General features: G+C 54.3%; 9 protein-coding genes across 9 annotated transcripts; 6 read left to right on the top strand and 3 right to left on the bottom strand.

The window, feature by feature from the left end:
• Positions 1-972: 972 nt before the first annotated feature.
• CTAM01_13894 (calcineurin-like phosphoesterase) lies at positions 973-2543 on the top strand (the record flags this gene model as incomplete). Its single annotated transcript, XM_060529896.1, has 3 exons — positions 973-1182; positions 1440-1500; positions 1597-2543. 3 exons carry the CDS (start codon positions 973-975, stop codon positions 2541-2543), a joined length of 1218 nt encoding a protein of 405 aa, XP_060375555.1.
• A 1968-nt stretch (positions 2544-4511) lies between these two features.
• Positions 4512-4943, top strand: CTAM01_13893 (uncharacterized protein; the record flags this gene model as incomplete). Its single annotated transcript, XM_060529895.1, has 1 exon — positions 4512-4943. A coding segment is annotated over one exon (432 nt), but the record flags the coding sequence as incomplete, so codon positions are not given.
• Positions 4944-6282: 1339 nt separating this feature from the next.
• Positions 6283-6999, top strand: CTAM01_13892 (uncharacterized protein; the record flags this gene model as incomplete). The annotated part of the gene is made up of 1 exon (XM_060529894.1): positions 6283-6999. The coding sequence occupies one exon, from the start codon at positions 6283-6285 to the stop codon at positions 6997-6999; it is 717 nt and encodes a 238-aa protein (XP_060375553.1).
• Positions 7000-7784: 785 nt separating this feature from the next.
• CTAM01_13891 (uncharacterized protein) lies at positions 7785-8209 on the bottom strand (the record flags this gene model as incomplete). Its single annotated transcript, XM_060529893.1, has 2 exons — positions 7785-7967; positions 8051-8209. Coding segments are annotated over 2 exons (342 nt in total), but the record flags the coding sequence as incomplete, so codon positions are not given.
• A 1196-nt stretch (positions 8210-9405) lies between these two features.
• CTAM01_13890 (uncharacterized protein) lies at positions 9406-9832 on the top strand (the record flags this gene model as incomplete). Its single annotated transcript, XM_060529892.1, has 2 exons — positions 9406-9519; positions 9767-9832. The coding sequence occupies 2 exons, from the start codon at positions 9406-9408 to the stop codon at positions 9830-9832; spliced, it is 180 nt and encodes a 59-aa protein (XP_060375551.1).
• Positions 9833-9934: 102 nt separating this feature from the next.
• On the bottom strand, positions 9935-10576 carry CTAM01_13889 (uncharacterized protein; the record flags this gene model as incomplete). The annotated part of the gene is made up of 1 exon (XM_060529891.1): positions 9935-10576. The coding sequence occupies one exon, from the start codon at positions 10574-10576 to the stop codon at positions 9935-9937; it is 642 nt and encodes a 213-aa protein (XP_060375550.1).
• A 1443-nt stretch (positions 10577-12019) lies between these two features.
• Positions 12020-12213, bottom strand: CTAM01_13888 (uncharacterized protein; the record flags this gene model as incomplete). The annotated part of the gene is made up of 2 exons (XM_060529890.1): positions 12020-12119; positions 12188-12213. The coding sequence occupies 2 exons, from the start codon at positions 12211-12213 to the stop codon at positions 12020-12022; spliced, it is 126 nt and encodes a 41-aa protein (XP_060375549.1).
• Positions 12214-12325: 112 nt separating this feature from the next.
• Positions 12326-12814, top strand: CTAM01_13887 (uncharacterized protein; the record flags this gene model as incomplete). Its single annotated transcript, XM_060529889.1, has 1 exon — positions 12326-12814. One exon carries the CDS (start codon positions 12326-12328, stop codon positions 12812-12814), a length of 489 nt encoding a protein of 162 aa, XP_060375548.1.
• A 2843-nt stretch (positions 12815-15657) lies between these two features.
• Positions 15658-17547, top strand: CTAM01_13886 (molecular chaperone DnaJ; the record flags this gene model as incomplete). Its single annotated transcript, XM_060529888.1, has 1 exon — positions 15658-17547. One exon carries the CDS (start codon positions 15658-15660, stop codon positions 17545-17547), a length of 1890 nt encoding a protein of 629 aa, XP_060375547.1.
• Between the last annotated feature and the right edge of the window lie 1341 nt (positions 17548-18888).

Raw genomic sequence — 18888 nt, 5'->3', positions numbered from 1 at the left:
ATTGGGGATGCGAGTCAACAAGATCCCTTCACCGCCGGTATAACCAATGGCGGCGCTTCGTTTCTCCTGGGATCTCGCATGACGGAAATGGGAAGGTACCCAAGTACACCACCAGCCCCACACCCGATGATTTCCCACGTACCCAACCAATTGCATACAGCCTACAACTACGTACCTTAGCTACGAACGTTAGAGGCATCAATACTTTCTGGTCCGCCATCCACGAAATGACACAGAGCGGTCATACCGAACAGACGTTCATCCATTCCACACATTGAAACCCCTCCCCTATTTTTCCTTCTAGAAGAACGACCAGGCTCGTGATCTTATCTCTCGTCACTTTCTCCTCTGCACCTTGGCTGTGAAACTGCAGGGGGCCCCGAATATCCAGATCGTCCTTTCCTGATAATTTCCGAACGAATCTGGCCGCTGAGGAACAAATCACAAAGAAACGTATCATCTACAAGGCACCAGCTTTCAAGCTCTGAGAAGCCCACGGTACTGGAAGGAATCCTGGGCTACGAACACAGATTGGAGGAAGGCGGAACGCACGGCCTGCGCGATCCGGTGCCGGGCTGCCTTTTCGTGCTGTTGAATTATCCCGGCCTGTTTCAAGTGAAGCACTGCGCACAAACATCCTCATTCCGGTTCATTACGACAGTCCGTCTCTCTTGGCCCCCCATCCTCTCACGTGCCTTTGTACTCGTTTTATACTGTTCTTGAAAATCCTTACATCACATACATACGGATAATACGGATACCTTGGCCTTCATCATCTGCACAAAATTGGCCCTATAGCCTAATTCGAGCCCTGTTGCCGGCTCCTCCCCCTAATCTGCCCTGGTACCACCGCACCCTCGTCTATCGAATATCGAATTACACCAACGCACGCGGTCCGAACTCTCCATCGGCCCCATCATCTGCCGGCCGCTACGCACCTCTCACAGCCCGTCCAAGCCCGGCCCCCGGTCCATGACTGACCCCTCCAACATCGCCGGGATCATGGACCATACCGGCACCTCTGGCCACCCGCAGCCGCAGCCGCCAGCACGACGCCAGCCGGTCCTGCGGAGGACCCGGTTCGTCTGCGTCTCCGACACCCATAACACTACCGTCAAGTTGCCAAAGGGCGACGTGCTGATCCACGCGGGGGACTTGACCAACCAGGGCAGCTATTCCGAGGTACGTGCCCCAATCGTGCCCTTTCTATAAGTGTATTTGGAGAGAGAGCGAGAGACAATAAGGAAGTTCCCAGTTGTCGACTCAGGTACTTACCCGTTCGGGAGCCATGTGGGAGGCGCTCGGGGAGAGATGAGCTACTCTCTGATGGTGTCTGGGTTCATCGCGGCAATAGAATAAACAAAATATGGACTCGCCGGTGGCGTTTGCTTGCTTCTGAATGTACCTTATTTGGACAGTGTGACTGACGGCATCACCAGTTATCAAAGGCAATCCAATGGCTCGAGAAAGCAGATTTTGAGACCAAAATCGTCGTCGCAGGTACGCACAATGTTGGTCCCCCCTCAGACTTCCTCACCTTGACGCAATATACATTTCATCCCTCCACATCAGAACACTGACCAAACGGCCGTCTAGGGAACCATGACATCACCCTAGACGCAGACTTCTACTCACAACACGGATCCCACTTCCACAACCAGACACCACAATCACCTCAAGACTGCGCAGCCCTCCTCACAAACTCCCCCTCAATAACCTACCTCGACCACGAAACAGCAACCATCCGCCTCTCTTCCCCCTCAGGACCACGCACCTCCTTCACAGTCTTTGCCTCCCCGTACTCGCCACGCAACGGCCTCTGGGCATTCGGCTACGACGCCCCTCAGCACGGCAGCGTCGGCGCCGCGGCGAGTGATCTACCCACGCTATGGGACGATATTCCCCTCGAAGCAGATGTTGTGGTAACGCATACCCCGCCACACACCCACTGCGACGAATCCCGCGCCCGGCGCGCAGCGGGATGCGAGGCCCTGAGACGGGCCTTGTGGCGCGTCCGTCCGCGGCTCGCTGTTTGCGGACACGTCCATGAAGGACGCGGCGTCGAGAGGGTAAGTTGGGATCTGGGCTGCGGCGGCTCAGCTTTCAAAGAAGAAGGCGTCGAGCGCTGGAGTGACCCGGGCCAGGGGAACAAGCAGTCCCTCGTGAATCTGACAATCAAGGGCGGGAACCCTCTCCGCAACGACGGATCGCACCCGGGGAGGAGTGCATCCGACGAGGCTGTGGGGAGGACAGCTTTCGGTCTGTCTCCGTCTACCCCCGAAACGACGTCAGAATCCGCCGCAGACCCGGGCCTCGGCACCCGCGGCCTCGGCGGCGATCCGACATCACCCCGCACCGACGTCGCCGCGCTCGCCGGACGCCTTGGCCGGCGGGAGACGTGCGTCGTTAACTGCGCCATCATGGCGAAGAGTTATCCGCACGTCGGCGGCAAGACGGTCAACAAGCCTATTGTAGTGGACCTGGATTTGCCGGTGTGGGAGTGGGATCGCGATGGGATGCCGCGGGTCGTATATGCGGATTGAAAGCCTCAATGAAACATAGAGGCAGGTGGGCAGATGCCTTGCTTCAGGTTGAGTAAAGAGGCTGTGGTATCGACGTTGCATTGGCGGCGAGGCAGACGGCGGGGCAGCTTTGGTTATTGACGAGGCGCCTGCATGGAGTTGCACATCGGTGAAGGCATGCGTTCTTGTTCGACACAGGTCTGAGTAGCCTGCGTGGACTGCTGCCACAACGGAATTTAGGCGAGGCAGCAGGCATTCAGAACAGATCGTCCTTTTAGTGTTCACCTCCCCGGTCTTGGTAGCCTCGAACCTTCAGTTACGCTCCAGCATGCTACTATTCGGTGACCTCTACGCCTATCATTGGCGGCACAATGATAACTTCCATGACTTTACCGACTCGAGAGTTCGCCCGTAGCCTTCCATCGCCCGGCTATGATTTCAAAACGTTTGCCTGTGGACGCGACGCTCGTCGCCTTCCTCTTTCGACGTCTGTGCCGCGGGTTCGCATACAGGCTGTCTCATCTCGAATAAGGGACTATCAAGCCTCATGGGGTGTTCGACGGACTAGATGAGCCGCATGTGATACTCCTCGTCTACAACAACGACTTAGGGGTAGGGTACTAAGAGTCGAAGAGGCTGAACTTGCTCTATGCTAGTCTCAGTCAGAGGATGTATCTGGAAACCGTTACCCACCACCACCGTTTTTGACCGTCTACAGCGGGGGCATAGAGAGACGGGAATGAGGCTTCCGAAGTGACAGACAGTGAAGAAATGACAATCATCACCGAGGTCTAGGGTTTTGTGCTCATATTGACAACAATATACCGTTGAACAATTCGGTCCCACCAGACTGTCTCTTGGTCTCGGAGGCCTTTACCTGTGCTCGGAGAGGTCGAGCCTCGTCAATCGTCTTTGCCGTAGCACTATAAATATCCTGCCGCAGACCCCTCGGATCGGAAGCCTCGCCAGCTTGAGCACGAAGATTGCCCTCTGCCCCGCGGTTGGGCATTCAGGCAGATCATGTTGCGAGATGTGTTCCACGGATGTGCGACGTCGGTGTCTGGAAACGCTTCATACCTATCCACATCTATCTTATCACGTACCATAAGTACTGATTTCCAAATGATATCTCTCAAATCTAGGTATTACGATGCTCTTATACGTGTCCGAATACATACAAAGGCATGAGAGACTCCCTATGGCATAGTTGTTCTTCTAGGACCTAAGTAGTTAGAAGCCCTGTTATCGTAGTACACATACATCTCCCCCATAGTACAAACCCTCCTACTTACTATATAAAAGACCGAGGATTTCTATCAGCCGGACGACTATCGGGAGAAGCACGCTAAACTTTTCTACCTAGCCTCCTGGTCTGGATACGATAGTGGCTTTAAAAAGATAGTAAAAACGGGTTGAGGCGGTTCAAAACACGCCGTGTCATCTAAGCGAATATCCTATTCAGACAGAGGCAGATCATGTTCCGCGACGTATCGACAACACTACTGTTTAAGATAGAGACGCCTTCGTCGTAAAAGACGACAGAACCCTTAACCAAGGAGGTTCACTAGCTCTAAGTATCCTCATATGGGTATACGAGTCAGAACATACATCTAGTAGACCCGAGAGACTCTTCAAAACCATTACTCTGAACCTATCCAGCCCGCCCCCTTCTATCACTTTCTCGTAGTACTATACATAGTAAGGGAGCTTCCCCCAAGAGCAGCACACTTCCAGAGCAAATCAAAATCAGAAATAGGAGGCAAGTAGCAGACAGATAAGCAACGCATTGGGCCAAGGGACAGGACCTCGCAGTCAGGTAGATTCTTCAACTCGGTCACGCTGCACCTTGCTAGTCGATAGGTCTTCGATTGCTCTCGCCGTAATGTCCGGCAAGTCTTCCGTCTCCCATCGTGATCCCTCCGTCAGCTACTTCATCTATCGTAACCATAACAAGGCGACTCAGGTCCATGAGATTGGGGAAAGGAAACGACCAGTCTGGGTGACCTATCAAACGGGCAGACTGACTTCCAAAGCTGTATCCCGCCTTCTCGGTCCATCCCACAGGCCTGCCTCGGAGCCTCATCCTCATCCTCATCCTTCTCGCTCAAGACAACGACCCAATCACACGAGAGCAGCCTCAAGGAGCTAGCCTCATCACATCGAAGGGGTGCCTCATCTGCCTCATCTGCCTCACTAGCCATCCATATCTACACTTCTCCTTCGGCCTCCTACATCTTGCACACCTTCACACATCACAGAATTGCACATTTGCTTCACACGCCGATACGCGCTGATAATCAGGCACCGAAACACCAAGCCACCAAGCCTGAACGCCCCCCTTCTCCCTTGGCCATCTTTCCCACCATCCTTCCCAATGAGGCGAGACTAGAAAAGTGCAGCTCGGGCTGGACTCGATCCTAACCTACACACACCATCACGATTCTTGCACATTGCTGCACTGTTCACGGGGTAAGTACCCATAAGGCACCGAAAGCCGCAAGACCCAATGATTATCAGGGACCCTTTTCAAAGCTTTTCTCAGATTCCCATTAAGCCCTGCCCAAAAGTCTCATCGTAATGATACACCACAACGTCCTCCCCCCTCAGTCTCATGTCAAAATAGCCGTAAAGCACACACGTGATCCGTTTGACGACTGCAAAAAGCAATCACGTCGGCCAGGCCGACACTAACATCCAAACCTGACGACCTCCGCCACGGTTCTCGCCTGCAAACGAACTACCTACAAGCCCTTCGTTGCTGATGTAAGAAAAACAAATATCCGTAATCAATCCCATCTATCCATCCCCCTTCCCCCACGACACAACCCTCAAAAACCTACCTGCAGAGTACCTATCCCTCCCCAAAAGCTGATGTAAGACGGTCCCAGCCTCGCCACCCAGAAGACCAGGCAAGCAAGACAAGCTGGGCTCGCCCCCCCCCAAGCCCATGAGTCCTCACCTTTCCTTACCTTCAAGCCTCTCCGACACGACACGCTCAACACAGTCCCGTGGTTCAGAGTCCATGAGATAGTATCCCAACCCAGAGAAAACAGAAGTCACATTCAGATACCATCCTCGCTCAGCTTACTTTCCCAATTCAACGCTCCTCACCCACCACACACAACCATCATCCAATCCCACTGCACTCTTCTCTCCGCCTACCAATTGATACACTCCAGAGTCCAAAACTTCAATTTGATCCTCCTATTGGCCCAGAAATTCAATAATCATGTGTGGATGCCTAACACAAAAGACATATAGTGGAGACCAAATAGGCTTTGGTGACAGCTTAGGAAAACAACAAGACGGCAGAAGAGGAAAGGGAAAGCGGCCTGGCCTGACCTTCTGGCCTGGCCGCCCGCGCCCCAGGCCTGCATCTCGACTCTGTACTCTGCGGCGCAGGAGAACCCCCCTTTCGCCTCGTGCTTCGTAATTCTTGCTCCCCTCCTCCCGTCTGTCTTCCGATACATCGTGTGCTTACACGTCACAACGGGGTTTCTTGTCTATCAGATCAGGCTCAGCGGCAGGTAGGTCGCGAACGCGGCCATCTGGAGGATGGCCGCTGTGTTACCTCACAGGCCTACCTCATAACCAATTCCCATTAGCGCCCATGAGAGGGTTGACGAAACCCCCAGACGGCCCGCCAGTACCATTGACCATCGTCACAACATGACCCAAAGAGGTGGGAGCAGATGAAAGCAAGGCGCTCGATGGGCCGCCCCGTCTGGCCATCTATCCGGCTCCGGATGCCTGATACCGCATGTCCATCCCGTGCCGCCGACCAATGGCCCCGAGTCTAGCGATACAAGAATGCCGGATTCCCCAGTCACGCATGCCTTTTATCTCTCTCTCCCCCTACTGCAAGGCTTCCCTTTGGAAAGGGAAACCTTCCTGTCGTTGGGATAGGATAGATAGAGCCAGTCATAACCCCGGGGCGAAGATCAGCGTACACTTGTACGGATGCTACGTAAAAAAGGACCACCCCTCGGATATGCTTCCTCTGTACTGTCAGCCATACAGCTCGCGTGAGGAGCCGGTTGGCTGGAAGCCATGCCAACCGCCGCGCTTGGATGGGAAAGGGAGGGGGCATATTCTTCCATTTAGTGTTTGGTCAATTCTGCTTCGCGAAGCAGCATGCCCATCATCCATCCCGAGGACCATCGGAGAGGAGACGCATATGTGGAAGCAGGCTATAAGGCAACAAGAAGGAAATAAGGTAGATGTTCCGGTCTCTCAGACCGGGGAGACGGGCTCGCGTGCGGGAATGGACATGCAGAACCGGAGAGGGAGTGAAGACGTGCAGCTCGGCGCTTGTCGAACGCCCAATAAACGCAGCGGTGGAGACCTTCCCAGACAAGAGGCGCTCCAGCACTCTAGAAAGGAGGGGGGAGACGTGAACGTCGGAAGAGAAGGGGGGTTACGGGCGGGAGAATGTAAGCCCAGTATCAGATGCGGCGGCTGTGCGCAGGTGGGATGATGTGATGTGATGGGATCGGAATCGCGGGGTTCGATTCGCTTGGTGGGGGTTGCCCGCGCATGAGACCCTCAATCCCCCCTCTCGACTCTGTTACGTTTCTTCGTGAGGGTCACCTGGAGGCATCATGGTATTGCCATCGAGATTGTGAATTGATGAAGTCTGGATGCGTCTGTGAAACTCTGTCATCAAAGAGAGGCTTTCGGACCTCAAAGCTGCCCAAGAATTTCCTCAATTGAACAGCTCATCGCAAGGATGGAAGCTGTAGTAAGGAATCAGAGAGCTGTCCAGGCCAAGGTTGTCGAGAAGCACTTCACCGCCACAAAAGGCAGCGATGTCCCAGCAAAAAATAGACCTCGAGCACAGCCCAGGCTCCATGAGAACCGCAGACTAGCAAGCTAGCGATGGACCGGCTTAAGCCTACGCCTATGCAGGAGCTTTGTCCTATTCTCGACGAAAATGCCTCTTTCCTCAACGCCGTTTCCTTGGAAAGATCGCCAACTGGGCATTGCAAGATGCATCGACCTTATCCACAAGGTGACTGACAAAGTCATCGACCGCAGACAAGTTCCTGGATTTTACTCCTAGAGATGGGATGGCATCCCATGCCCTTCACAAGTTGAGGGTGGTAACCGGCGGCTGTCATTGGAGACGTGAATGGGAATCTGTTGGCGCGGTATCCGCTTTGTGGTCAGAAACGGGAAAATTCCCTCCCTCCAACTGACCCGGCAGTCACTTCGCGAATCTCATCGTTGATAGGCTATCGGCCGGGTCCCTGGAGCAAGGTGTCACTGGTACACATAGTTGGCACAACGTTTCCTGGGAACTCCCGGTTGTCGTGGCGCAACTTGAGCGGTTTTCTCCTGAAGATTTTCACGGGAGTGTTGGAGGCCATTCCCTGAAGAGTTTCGGCAATGGCGAAGCAGACGGCATGTTCTTTTGCTCATGAAATGGTGATCCAAAGCAGACGCGTACCGGTATGTTCCGCAGCTCAAAGTCGTTGGCCGCTCACTTTTCAGTCTCACCTCACTCACTCAGCGATAGTCTGACTGACTGGCAGAAACTGCTCATGTTGGCCCCAAGGGCGAGCAGGCTGCTGCATCTCTGACGGCCGATCGTTGCCCCGCACCAATGCGATCGAGCTACAACCCACAACAAGGAGGGATGAAAGCGTTGTGATCGACCAAAGGCTGAAGGCAGCTTTTGGCGCTGCCGTGCTGGAGATACTACAAGTAGAGACTGAGTGCTCCAGAAACGGATTGCCATGCCGAAGCCTCACAAGGAAATGTCTTAACAGAAGCTGTTAAACTTGGTCGGATATCCACACCAGTGCGGCACCAGCCAGCTGATCATCCGCGGTGGAGAAGACGGACCTAGGCCCGCTCGCGCACGAGACAGGACGAGACGGGACGATTCGGTTCCTCTCGAACTATTGGCCCAGACGGCGCTGACCGCTAAAACGTGAAACCCCTTCACCACCGACTGACTGCCAAGGACCAGTGACAAACGGCAAGTGTCAAGCTCGGTGATGATGCTGAGGGGTAAGAAGCCACTCACTACCCCTCGTGCCTGGGTTATCACTGTCATAATCCCCGAGTATCAACGCCAAAGAGCGGTTCGAGGTCGTTATCCGTTGACATTCATGCCCTTGGCCAGGATATCTCGATCAGCATGATTCGAGCACCGTATCTCCCTCGATGCGGCATCTACTCCAGGAAAATCTCCCGCCCATGGGTTCCTACTCGTTGTGACTTGTCTAGCTGCAGATGAAGCCTCTGTCTGACTGGTTGAGAAGGTGTTCCAATTTTCGTCTGATTTGTTCGCGGGAGACGGTCTTCTTCTTCTTCTTCCTGGGTCTCCTGGACCAATGACAAGCGGATCCGGACCCCCTCCTTATGTAGTAGAAGTGCAAGTCCAAGGTGTATTTCACGTGGAAGGGGACGAAAAAAATTGCGAGTCTAGTTTTTGCACATGTCGGTCGCCGTTTTCACCCTCACCCACAAAGTATCCAGAAGGGGGCGCCTCTGTCTCTAGATTGGGGGCTGTGATGCTCAGAGTTCGTACCTGCTTCCGATCTTCCTGGTGGTCACAGACACGCGACCTCGCGTAGTGACGGCGATCTTATCACGAGTGAGAAGGCGTGGGATGCAACAGCACGGAGGATGGAAGATGGCATGCTAAGACACATGTCCTGAGAGTCGAATGGTCTTAAAGTCGAATGGTTTGTGATATTGTGTGATGGTTGATGCAGAGAGCCCGACTGGGAACTGTGGATGGAGTCATGCACACACTTTGCGGTGGTCGCCGTTACTGGTCGACTGCGACCCTGGAAGGCCGCCGGTCTCTGGCTCAGTCATAGACATTGGATGACACGGCGAGCTAGAGGGCGAATTCGGAGACATTGCAGATATGCCGGCCTTGGTAGCGGGCAAAGAACCCAGCGACTTTAACGACTCCACAGGCCAATGTCGAAACTCTGGCGGCCTCCATTGGCATTTGACGAATACTATGCGAATACTGCGAGTAAGTCGTCAGATTATGAGCTGCCATCGTTGCCGAAAGATGCAGGGCAGAGGTAATAATGCGTAATAAACGGCTGTGGATGCACCTGCAAAGGAAGCACGTTGGAACAATGTCGGCCAAAGGCCCGTGAAAGGGCTTTCCGAGGCAAGTGTTTGAGATAGAACCGACACCAGTTCTGAGAGGGTGTGTAAGTCTCCCCAGACCTGAAAGATCCTTCGTAGGGCTAAGTATGGCTGACGATGCTCAGGCTAGTTGCGATCTTGCTGTTCTCGAGGATGACGTTGCTCCAAGTCGATGGAAGCCGGAGATGTGATGGCTGAGAACAAGTCTGCTGTCGTCCCGTCTCGTCTGCCACTTTCTAGGCTCTGCAGCTAGAAGACGAAGCGGGCACGGTGGAATGGTTGTCGTTGATTACCTAGTCCCTTTGGGGGTTCGCAAGATGATCACGACCATGTGGCGCCGTCTGTTCTGCGGCCTGCGGCCTGTGTGGCCTGTGGCCTGCCAGTGGCCTGCCATTGTCTTTGCACGTTCCCGGCGGAAAGCTCGAATAATAGCTGATGGACACGGGCAAAAGTTGGCTAGCCTCGTATGGCATATCGACCCGGGGTACGGCGCACCCATGACTTTGCTGGCGACGTTTCTTTGGCTGTGGCCAGGTACGTCTGATATCATGGCGAGGCCAGACCAGGCCACGAAATACGTTTGGGTAGTTGGTCATCTGTACTACTCGGTCGCCATCATCGTTGTATCGCCGTTGGGCTTCATTCCTTGGTTTTTCTTCCCTTTCGTTCCATGGGCTGCTTGTGTATCCGTGGACTGATGACGGATGAGAGGTTGGGCATCGAATTGATCGAGTGCCATGAGCAAGCACTCGATGAGAGAAAACGGTTTGGGTTGGGAGAGAGTTGGAGGAGGGAGGGGTGGGTGGTTGGGCTAGCGTGGAGACGGTGCGCTTCTGGTCAGACGGTGACAGCTCAAGTTTTGCTGCGCTTGTCGTGCTCGCTACTGGGAAGGTCCTCGCAGGCCTTGGGCATCTCCCGAACGTGCCTGCCTCCATTAGGTAAGCAAAAAGGACACGTACCTCAGTACCTCCTTCCTGAGGAGAGGGGTCCTTCCATCTGGAAGGAGTCAGAGTCAGGTCCATCGTGAGTTGACGGAGGAAGGCACGGCACCGGAGGACGGGGACCAAGTGCCCGAAAGACCCGCTTTTATCGCAAACGGTGGTCAAACGAGGTGTTTGTTCACCGCCAGATGGCCCTAGACAATCGCCGCAGTGCGTGTCATGAAGCCGAATGGGCGGTGCTGATGGAGTCAAGCAAAAGCAGGTACGGCTAGAGGAGCTCGCTTCCATGGCCCTGCCGGGCAACTAGGCCTGGGCATTACCTCAGCAACGTCTGACAGATGCGTTTGAAATCGTGTTTTCCATGCTGCCAAATATGGCTCTGATGGCTCTACCAGCTTCCAATTGAGGTATCCCTACTGTAGCATGAGCCGGAAGAAAATAGATTATTCAGAAACCCGCCGGATGGTCAGACTGATTTGATGCAACGCAACTGTCTTTCCGAAAGCCTCCGGCTCAGAGGTTCAGATTCGCGTTCGCCGAGCAGACCAGAGGAACACAGCCTCCAGTTCGCAGAACGATGGATTACACTATCAGCCAAGGTCCCTTTAGACTCGGACAGATGATTGCTTAGCGTGTACCTAAAGAGCCGTTTTGTTAAGCACCAACGGGCATCCCCTAAGTTGTTGATTGAGTTTGTCATTCATGGTGCGCTATCCTCGGGAAACGGGACGTTTTGGCGTCTCTCCAACCAAGGTTGCTGCTTGAAAACGGACGAACGTTTCAAAGGGCGGCCAGCTGCAGCGTTGGAGGCTAAACGGATGCCAGGTGCCACCTTGTGTTCACAGGCCGCGCTGTTGCCACTCAACCACTAAAGGGAGGAGCAGATGAACGGTGCGCGACAAACGTCGGAGTGAGGTACTTGGTCGACCAAAGTCCGAAGTACTCTTGTCGACGGTACGTGAACATCGCCCCTCAACCCCTCACGGGGCAAAGTACCCACGACTTTACGTACGAGCCACCGCCTGCTCCCAATTGCCCACTGCCACATCCTTCTTGCCTTCCTTCGCTGTTGCTTGCACTTTGCAGTGCAGTTGCGGTGCCTTGATGCTTCCTCCCTGATGCTGGTACCAGGCGCCAGGCAAGTGCCCCTTGGTGTTGCCGCTGCCCAATCGACAGGGCGAACAAGCGTTCACGGTGCCATGCCATCCCTAATTCATCAATTCCCATCCAACGACATTCCCAGCTTCTCGCGGGTACAACCACAGCATTGCACTCGGCTTTCATGGATACAGCGAACAAAAGACGAAGTACGCGAAACCCGCGCTTCCGTATTTTTGCCCCTCGAAGAAACAGAAATTTCGTTTTTCTCCCCTTCGTCAACGAGAAACTCCCCTTCCCCTCCGGGAGGCGCTGAAGGCTAGAATGATTCAGGTTGATTCATCCATCGTCATCTTTGGCCCCATTCTCCGGTTCCTCCAGCCGAGGCGCAGCGTGGAAGTTGTCGTCGGCATCTTCGTCAAAGTTGCGCGATGGCCCCCTTGGATCTTGGAAGATATCCTAGCACGATACATACATCACTTGGCGGGCTGAAGCTGTATCTCCTACATCGCAGGGAGCAAGGCGAAGTACATTGTTGCTGCCACCGTTTGGGTTCGATCTTCCTTCCCCAACCACCCCACCATCGGTACTCTCCTTCACCGTATCCAGGGCCGCTATGAGCGATCGACTTTACGACGGGAGCCCATGTGCCGTCCCTGTCGCTCATCACCTGAAGGGTTCGGTTCGTGGCCGACCTCTTGCGGTTCCATATCTACCATGCCACCATGCCTGCCAGCTAAACAAGTCTCCCCGACAACGCGAGACCTCTATTCAGTAAAAGGCACTAGAGAAACCGAGACGGCCTATAGCCACCGATACGGGCAGGTCTCAGGGGTCCCGCATACGTCAGGCGTTGCGTATCATGGCTCAGCTCCGCCGGGGGGTTCAGTCATTTACTATGCAATCCGCCCCCGCGGCCGCCTACCACAGCTGCAGCAAGCCACCGCAAGCTGCTGTACGCTGCCCGTTTGGGCGACGGACAACGCGGGTCGAACAGAGAGGGAAACAGGGCCTGTCCGCCGCCGTGGAAGTAGAGAGAAGGACACAGACGAGACACCGGTCAATGCCAGTCTCCAGACAGGCGGCGGGACGGACTTCAGCGGCGGGTTACGCAGAGAAGGACGAGACCGATGACAAGCCGGGTACGACGGTGCTCCGACGACTGACAGACGTCGGACTTTAGGTCTCTGTGCGCTTGTCCTTCCGGGGTTAAGAATAGGCGGTCGAACAGAACAGACTCAAGCTGCGGCCCGTGGAAGTGCAAAAACCCAAAGACGAGACGATGTCTGAGGTTCAACAACGACAAGTGCGGCACGGAGTGAGTACCGGAGACAGAGTGGTGGTACCGATGGACGAGTAAGCAATAAAGTCACCGTGGTCATCCATCCACAACAAGCCTTACCCGCTGGGCACGCCGCACATCACACCCACTCCAGCCCCTCCTCTTCTGGGGGGGAGAATAAGACGTGGGATCCCTTTCCAGTCAGGGACAGCATCATCAGCCAAGGCCAGAACCGTCTCACCTGGCTACAAGCCCCATCCGTTCACCCCCGTTTGTGCTGTACCACATGCGAGAAGCGTATCAGTTGCCGTCTTGTGTGCAATCGTAAATGCATCTGTTCATAGGCTACCGTCTGTGTGCAACAGCCCTGGCAGTCAGGTCGTGACTGGTTGACCACACCTCTTGAAGGGGAAAGACTGGCTGGATGATAGCCTTAATACAGTCAACCATCGATCTGACTGGAGGTGAGTGGTCCAATCGAATGGTGACCGCAGAGCCAGAAGTCGAATTTGGGTGAGGCATGTACCCTCGGTTCAGATTCTCACGCTGCATCTGAACAGCAGAAAAAAAAAGACAGAATGACAGAGGGAGGTCCCTGGGACTCCGTTTCGTTGGATTGAAACGGAGAGTCACAAAACTGAGGCTGATCCACACCTCGGATTGCGCTAGTGGCTGTCAGCCGTTTTTGACTGGTGGACGCTCCGCTACAGATGCTGTCCTTTTTCGTCCAACCAGCAATGACCCAGACCCAGCCATCGACCACCGTCTCGTCCAGTCATAGTCGCCTCTCCCCCTCCTTTTCGCCCAAAAGCCCGTGACCTCATCGTCGGTCAAGAGCACCTGCGAATACACCGTCTCCAATACTTGGTCAGCCCCCGTGCTGTCAAGTCACGTCCTCAGTCCACCATCCTCGTTTCTTGAACAGTACGAATACGTACCATGGGATGGCCTTTCCCAAGTCCCGACTCGCCGAAGATACCGCAGTCAAGGTACACGAGCCAGACGGGAAACACAGGGCACACCAGACTCCATCTTCGCAGCTCTGGCCCGGTCTGGCCACCTCAAGATCAAAACCAAAAAATGACAAGTAATGGGGCATTTGTCTTGGGTGCTGGACCCTTTGGGCACCCAATTTCGTCACAGACTCACTCAGAGTATGTGAGTACCTAGGTCCCTATCCTCTTCCTGGCCAAGCTGCCCGTACGGATTTCTGTAAGGTGAGGTAAGGCACTTTAACCTGTACTTACGTATCGTCTACGTAAGGTAAGGTGCAGTCCGTATCTATCAGCGAGAATAACGTGAGGAAGGTACATGCATCTTGCGCTGAGATACGTACCCTCGACCCCAGGCTCTGTGACCCACCGTCCACGGACCTGTACCCACTTTAACCCACCGCGCCTTCCACGTCCCACGCTTGCACCGGCTCGCTCTCGACTGACAGGACGGAAACGCCCTGATGTACGTATGTACCTATGTACCTGATGGAGGCAGGTACCTTTCTCCGTATCTTTTGTATGGGCCATCGGCTGTCCATTCATCAATCGTCCACCCGCGTCAATCCACAACCCACAGTCCAACCATCCATCTGCCATCCATCATCCATCGTTGCCATCCACCCGCGCATCTGGGGACCCTCTCTTCGCAAAGTCGCATGGTGCGCCCAAAGTCACTTTTTTCCCTCTTTGCCTTTCTAATCCTCAGTCATTCAGCGTCCAAAAGTCTCTCCGCTCTTCCAGTCATCGCTCGTCTCGGCTCCTAGCAAGCATCCCAGTGCCCGGGAACTCCACCGCTGTCAGAAGTCACTCCAGTTCTCCCATATCCGCCTCCGTTTCCTCCTGGGCCTCTGGAGATCCTCCCGTTACCTATTTGGCACGCCTTCCCCCCTTCTCCATCTCGTCTTTCGCTTGAGCTGCCCGTCCAACGCAACTTGCGAACATCAACCCACGAAAACAACTCCACCTGCGTACTGGACACTGGTTGCGCTGCTGCACCTCGAGGGGAAAGCCCAGAGATAGGAGCCACGACCCACGATCGACCACCCGTCCGACTCTGGCCCTCGCCCTCGCCCTACGTATCCGGCTGCTTCTCTCGCCCTCTTTTGCCATCCATATCCGCATCTGCATCTCTTGCCTCTGCTCTCCTCTATTTGCCTCTCTCTCACACTCTCTCTCACTCGATTCACAACTCTGAACCATAACATCATCACCTCACCTTAACGATACCCAATATTCCGTTCCGCCTTATCTGATCCTCCTTTTTGCCTCTTCCCTCACAGTACATCACTTGTCGCGACTTCACTTCAGCCTACATACTACCTTACTACTACTTCTACTTACTACCGTACTTCCTTCACCTTTCTGCTCCCTCAACATTCCATTCAAGGAATCCCTTCCGCTCTGGATTGAAAGCTTCGCGCCGGGTACCGCGGTCCCGAAAACTTGACAACAACTCCCAACAGCCTGCTGCAATTGCAAAGGGTAACTCACACAGCCTCGAGTACATAATCATCACCGTCTCAATGCAACAATAGCCTCGTCGTCCGCACAGAGACCGACACGAACCGGACCGCAAGCAACGCCTTGCAGTCTTTTGACCATTACCACAGCCTCGATTTGATCAGTCGCTCTCTGGCCGCCGTCGAACTGGATTCACGAGCCCCCATACCAACATCATACCGCCATCAGACATCTTCATCATGTCCGCTTTGCCACCCGACCCGTACAAGATTTTAGGCGTTTCCAAAGATGCACAACTCGCAGAAATTCGAAGTGCTCACCGAAAGCTCGTCCTCAAATGCCACCCCGACAAGGTGCAGGACCCGACGCTCAAGGCCCAAAAGCAAGATGAGTTTCAAAAGGTTCAGCAGGCCTACGAGATTCTGAGCGACGAAAACGAGCGAGGCAAGTACGATGACAATGTCAAATTAGCTGAGCTCCGCAAGGAGATGGCCAAGGGCATGTCCGCCAACACCTCGGCTCCCAGAGCGCCTGCCGCCAGATCCTACGAGGTCCGCACCGCCGAGCCCCGACCGGATACCTACAAGACGACGTACCGTGCCTCCCCCGGCGGCAAGCCCATGTACTCTACCGGATACAATTCTCGATCTTGGGACGAAGAAATTCACAGCAGATCAAATTCCATCTTCGAAGAGCCTAGGGCTCGCCGGGCCGCAAGTTACGAGAAAAGCTACGAGAAACCGTCCCGCCAAGACGAAGAAAGAGATCGAGAGCGGGAACGGGAACGGAGACGTAAGGAAGAGAGGGACAGAGAACGCGAGGAGCTCGCCCGTGCCGCAGACCGCAAAGAAAGGGAACGCGAGAGGGAGCGTGAAAGAGAACGCGAAAAGGAGCGAGAACGCCAAGACCGCAAGGCGTACGAAAAGCAGCTCAAGAGGGCCGCCGAAAAGGCCGCGGCCGACAAGGAAGAGCGTCGTCAAGAACGTAAGCGTCAAGAGAAGGCCGAGAAGGAGAGAGAAAAGGACCGTAAACGCGAGGCCGAAGAGAAATCGCGTAGACACAAGTACATCGAAGACGATGAGTCCAACTATTTCGCCAAGTCTGACAAGAAGAAGTCAAGTAGCACCAAGGAGAAGGAGAAGGACAAGCGATCTCGCTCGATCCCGCCTGGAGGCGCACCTCTCCGTGAAGAGCCGCCTGTGCCTCCGGTGCCTACTATCCAGGCCGATGCCAAAGTTTCCAAATATGCCGACACCATGCTGTACGCAGCGTCATACATGGATCAGTCACGTAAGGCAGTTCACCCGGGTCTGAGCCGTGCCCAGACTTCGTACGAGCCTCGACATGTGCCTGCCGCGGTTCCGACGCCGCCCGCTGCGATTCCTTTCGCTCCTCCTCCCATCCCTACTGTCGAGGAGGACACCAGTCGCAGATCAAAGTCGAGACGCTCCTCTGAGACCAAGACACGGGACAAGTCAAGTCATAAGAAGTCGTCTCCCACAAAGGAGGCACCCGTTCCGCCATCGCCCAATGTTGTCGATGCCTCTCCTAGCACTCGCCACATGGCTCAGTTCGCTTCCGCGACATCTTCGCCTGCGTCTTCCTCGCCGCCTAAGCACTTGGGTAGAGCGGCCACCTTCAACGATGGGTACAACCGTCCTCCTCCTGGTCCTGTCAGGGCTCAAACATTTTCTCATGTGCCTGCTGAGTCTGCCGACGTCCGGGGCCGTGGTCGCTCAAGGCTGCAGCCGCAGCAGATTTTGAGCGAGGACTCTGATGATTCGGAGGAAGACCAACGTCATCAACAAAGGAGTCATCGACACAGAACGCACTCTCCCGAGGCGATACCGTATGAGACTGGACAGCGCACTCGATACACCGTCAATGCTGGAAGAGCAGTCCCAGTCGCTGCCGAGGCTGCATATGCTTCAGCCTATCGCGATGACTCTCCTCCGAGGAAGGTCAAGCACGACTACTACAGTGTCCGCCCCTCCATGCCGTCTCGCGAGGCAAGCTACCAGAGCTCCAACCCGTATTTTTCCAAGGTGAAGACGGCGAGATATGATGACGTTCAGTACAGCAACATTCCGCATCGTTACCGCCACGATGAGTATGCAGGCTACGCTTAGTATCAAACGAATGGCGCAGCTCATTAACGTCTCGATCTCGCAATGGTCATCCCGCCGTCTTCGCAATGAGAGATACTTCGCTCTGCTGGAACGCGTCGATGTTCATCCTCCTTACGTCCTGATTCGCGCGGCTGATTTCCATTTTCTATATTTTTTGTTAGCTTTCATGTTTTCATTTCTAGTTCTTTTTCTTTGGTTCGTGCTGGTATGAAGGGGACGATATGAAAGAAAACCATACAGTAACGAGTACCGATCTGTCTTATTGATATCAATCTGGGAGGGCTGCGATTGACGAGCCCGAAATGGCGCTGAGGGCATTTGAGGGACTGAGGCCGCTTGAGACGGCTATTGATTGGCATTTATGGAGCGAGACGTGCTGGGCAGTGGTGGTTGCCTCGGATGACGGGGTCTGGTCAAAGTGGCGATCGGGTGGGGATAAAGGAAGCTTCTCGAGTTTGGTCAGGTGCCTTGTGATGAGGCGGCCACGAATAACGAAGCCTTGCCATCTCCGTCCTTCCACATGACCAGGCTGAGCCCCGTTTCAGCTCCAGGCAGCCGGCCCTGTCCACGCAACGGGGACATTTGGAACGTCCTGGGTTTCTCACAGAAGTTGTTGTACGCTGGAGTCTGACGATACACACATACATGCATTGGGATGGCGACATATATTTTACACATTTACTGGCTATTTTTCCAGACCCTAACGAACTCAAGACATATTTTCTCATCCTTGTCAAATCGCTGTTTTCTGGTCATTCGCTACAAGGAGTTTGAAAGCGGAGGGGATATACCACACTCATTTTGTGCACGAGTTAAGGCAGGAGAGAAACAATGGAAAGAGGAAGAACATGTGAAAGAGGAGGAGTTATTATACCATCATGGTAGGCGTGTGCCTGTTGAGGCAAGGATGATCATCATGAAGGGAATGTCCTGGGATCAAGGGGGGGCGGCTATAGTTAGATTCTCTGTCGAATGGATATGCATTCTTGACACGTCTATCTGCCTGACTCTCGATTCGGTGATGTTCTTTGACGAGATCGAATGATGTTTAAGAGAAAATGCAAGTGCAATAGTACGAGGCTGGATCACGGTGGCCTGGACTTGGGTGTTCTAGACCTAAATGACGCGCGTAGCCGAGTGATTACGACTTTCATTGGCGAGTCTTCTCGGGAAAGTGAGATGAGAAAAGAGCCGGAGGAAGTGCAAAGTGTTTATCCACTTGTTGTTTTGCGGCGGAGATTACTTCTTGGCCTTGGAGATTTCGGTGAGGGTGATGTGTCACGCAGATACTGATCAGACTGTCTACGGGGCCTAAGGTGGCTTGGTTGGGACGTTCGGAAG

This window comes from Colletotrichum tamarilloi (assembly GCF_030869305.1).
Source record: "Colletotrichum tamarilloi strain Tom-12 chromosome Unknown Scaffold_107.1, whole genome shotgun sequence".
Lineage (NCBI taxonomy): Eukaryota > Fungi > Ascomycota > Sordariomycetes > Glomerellales > Glomerellaceae > Colletotrichum > Colletotrichum tamarilloi.
The sequence above is the reverse complement of the archived record's forward strand: the minus strand, read 5'-3'. Positions and strand labels throughout refer to the sequence as shown.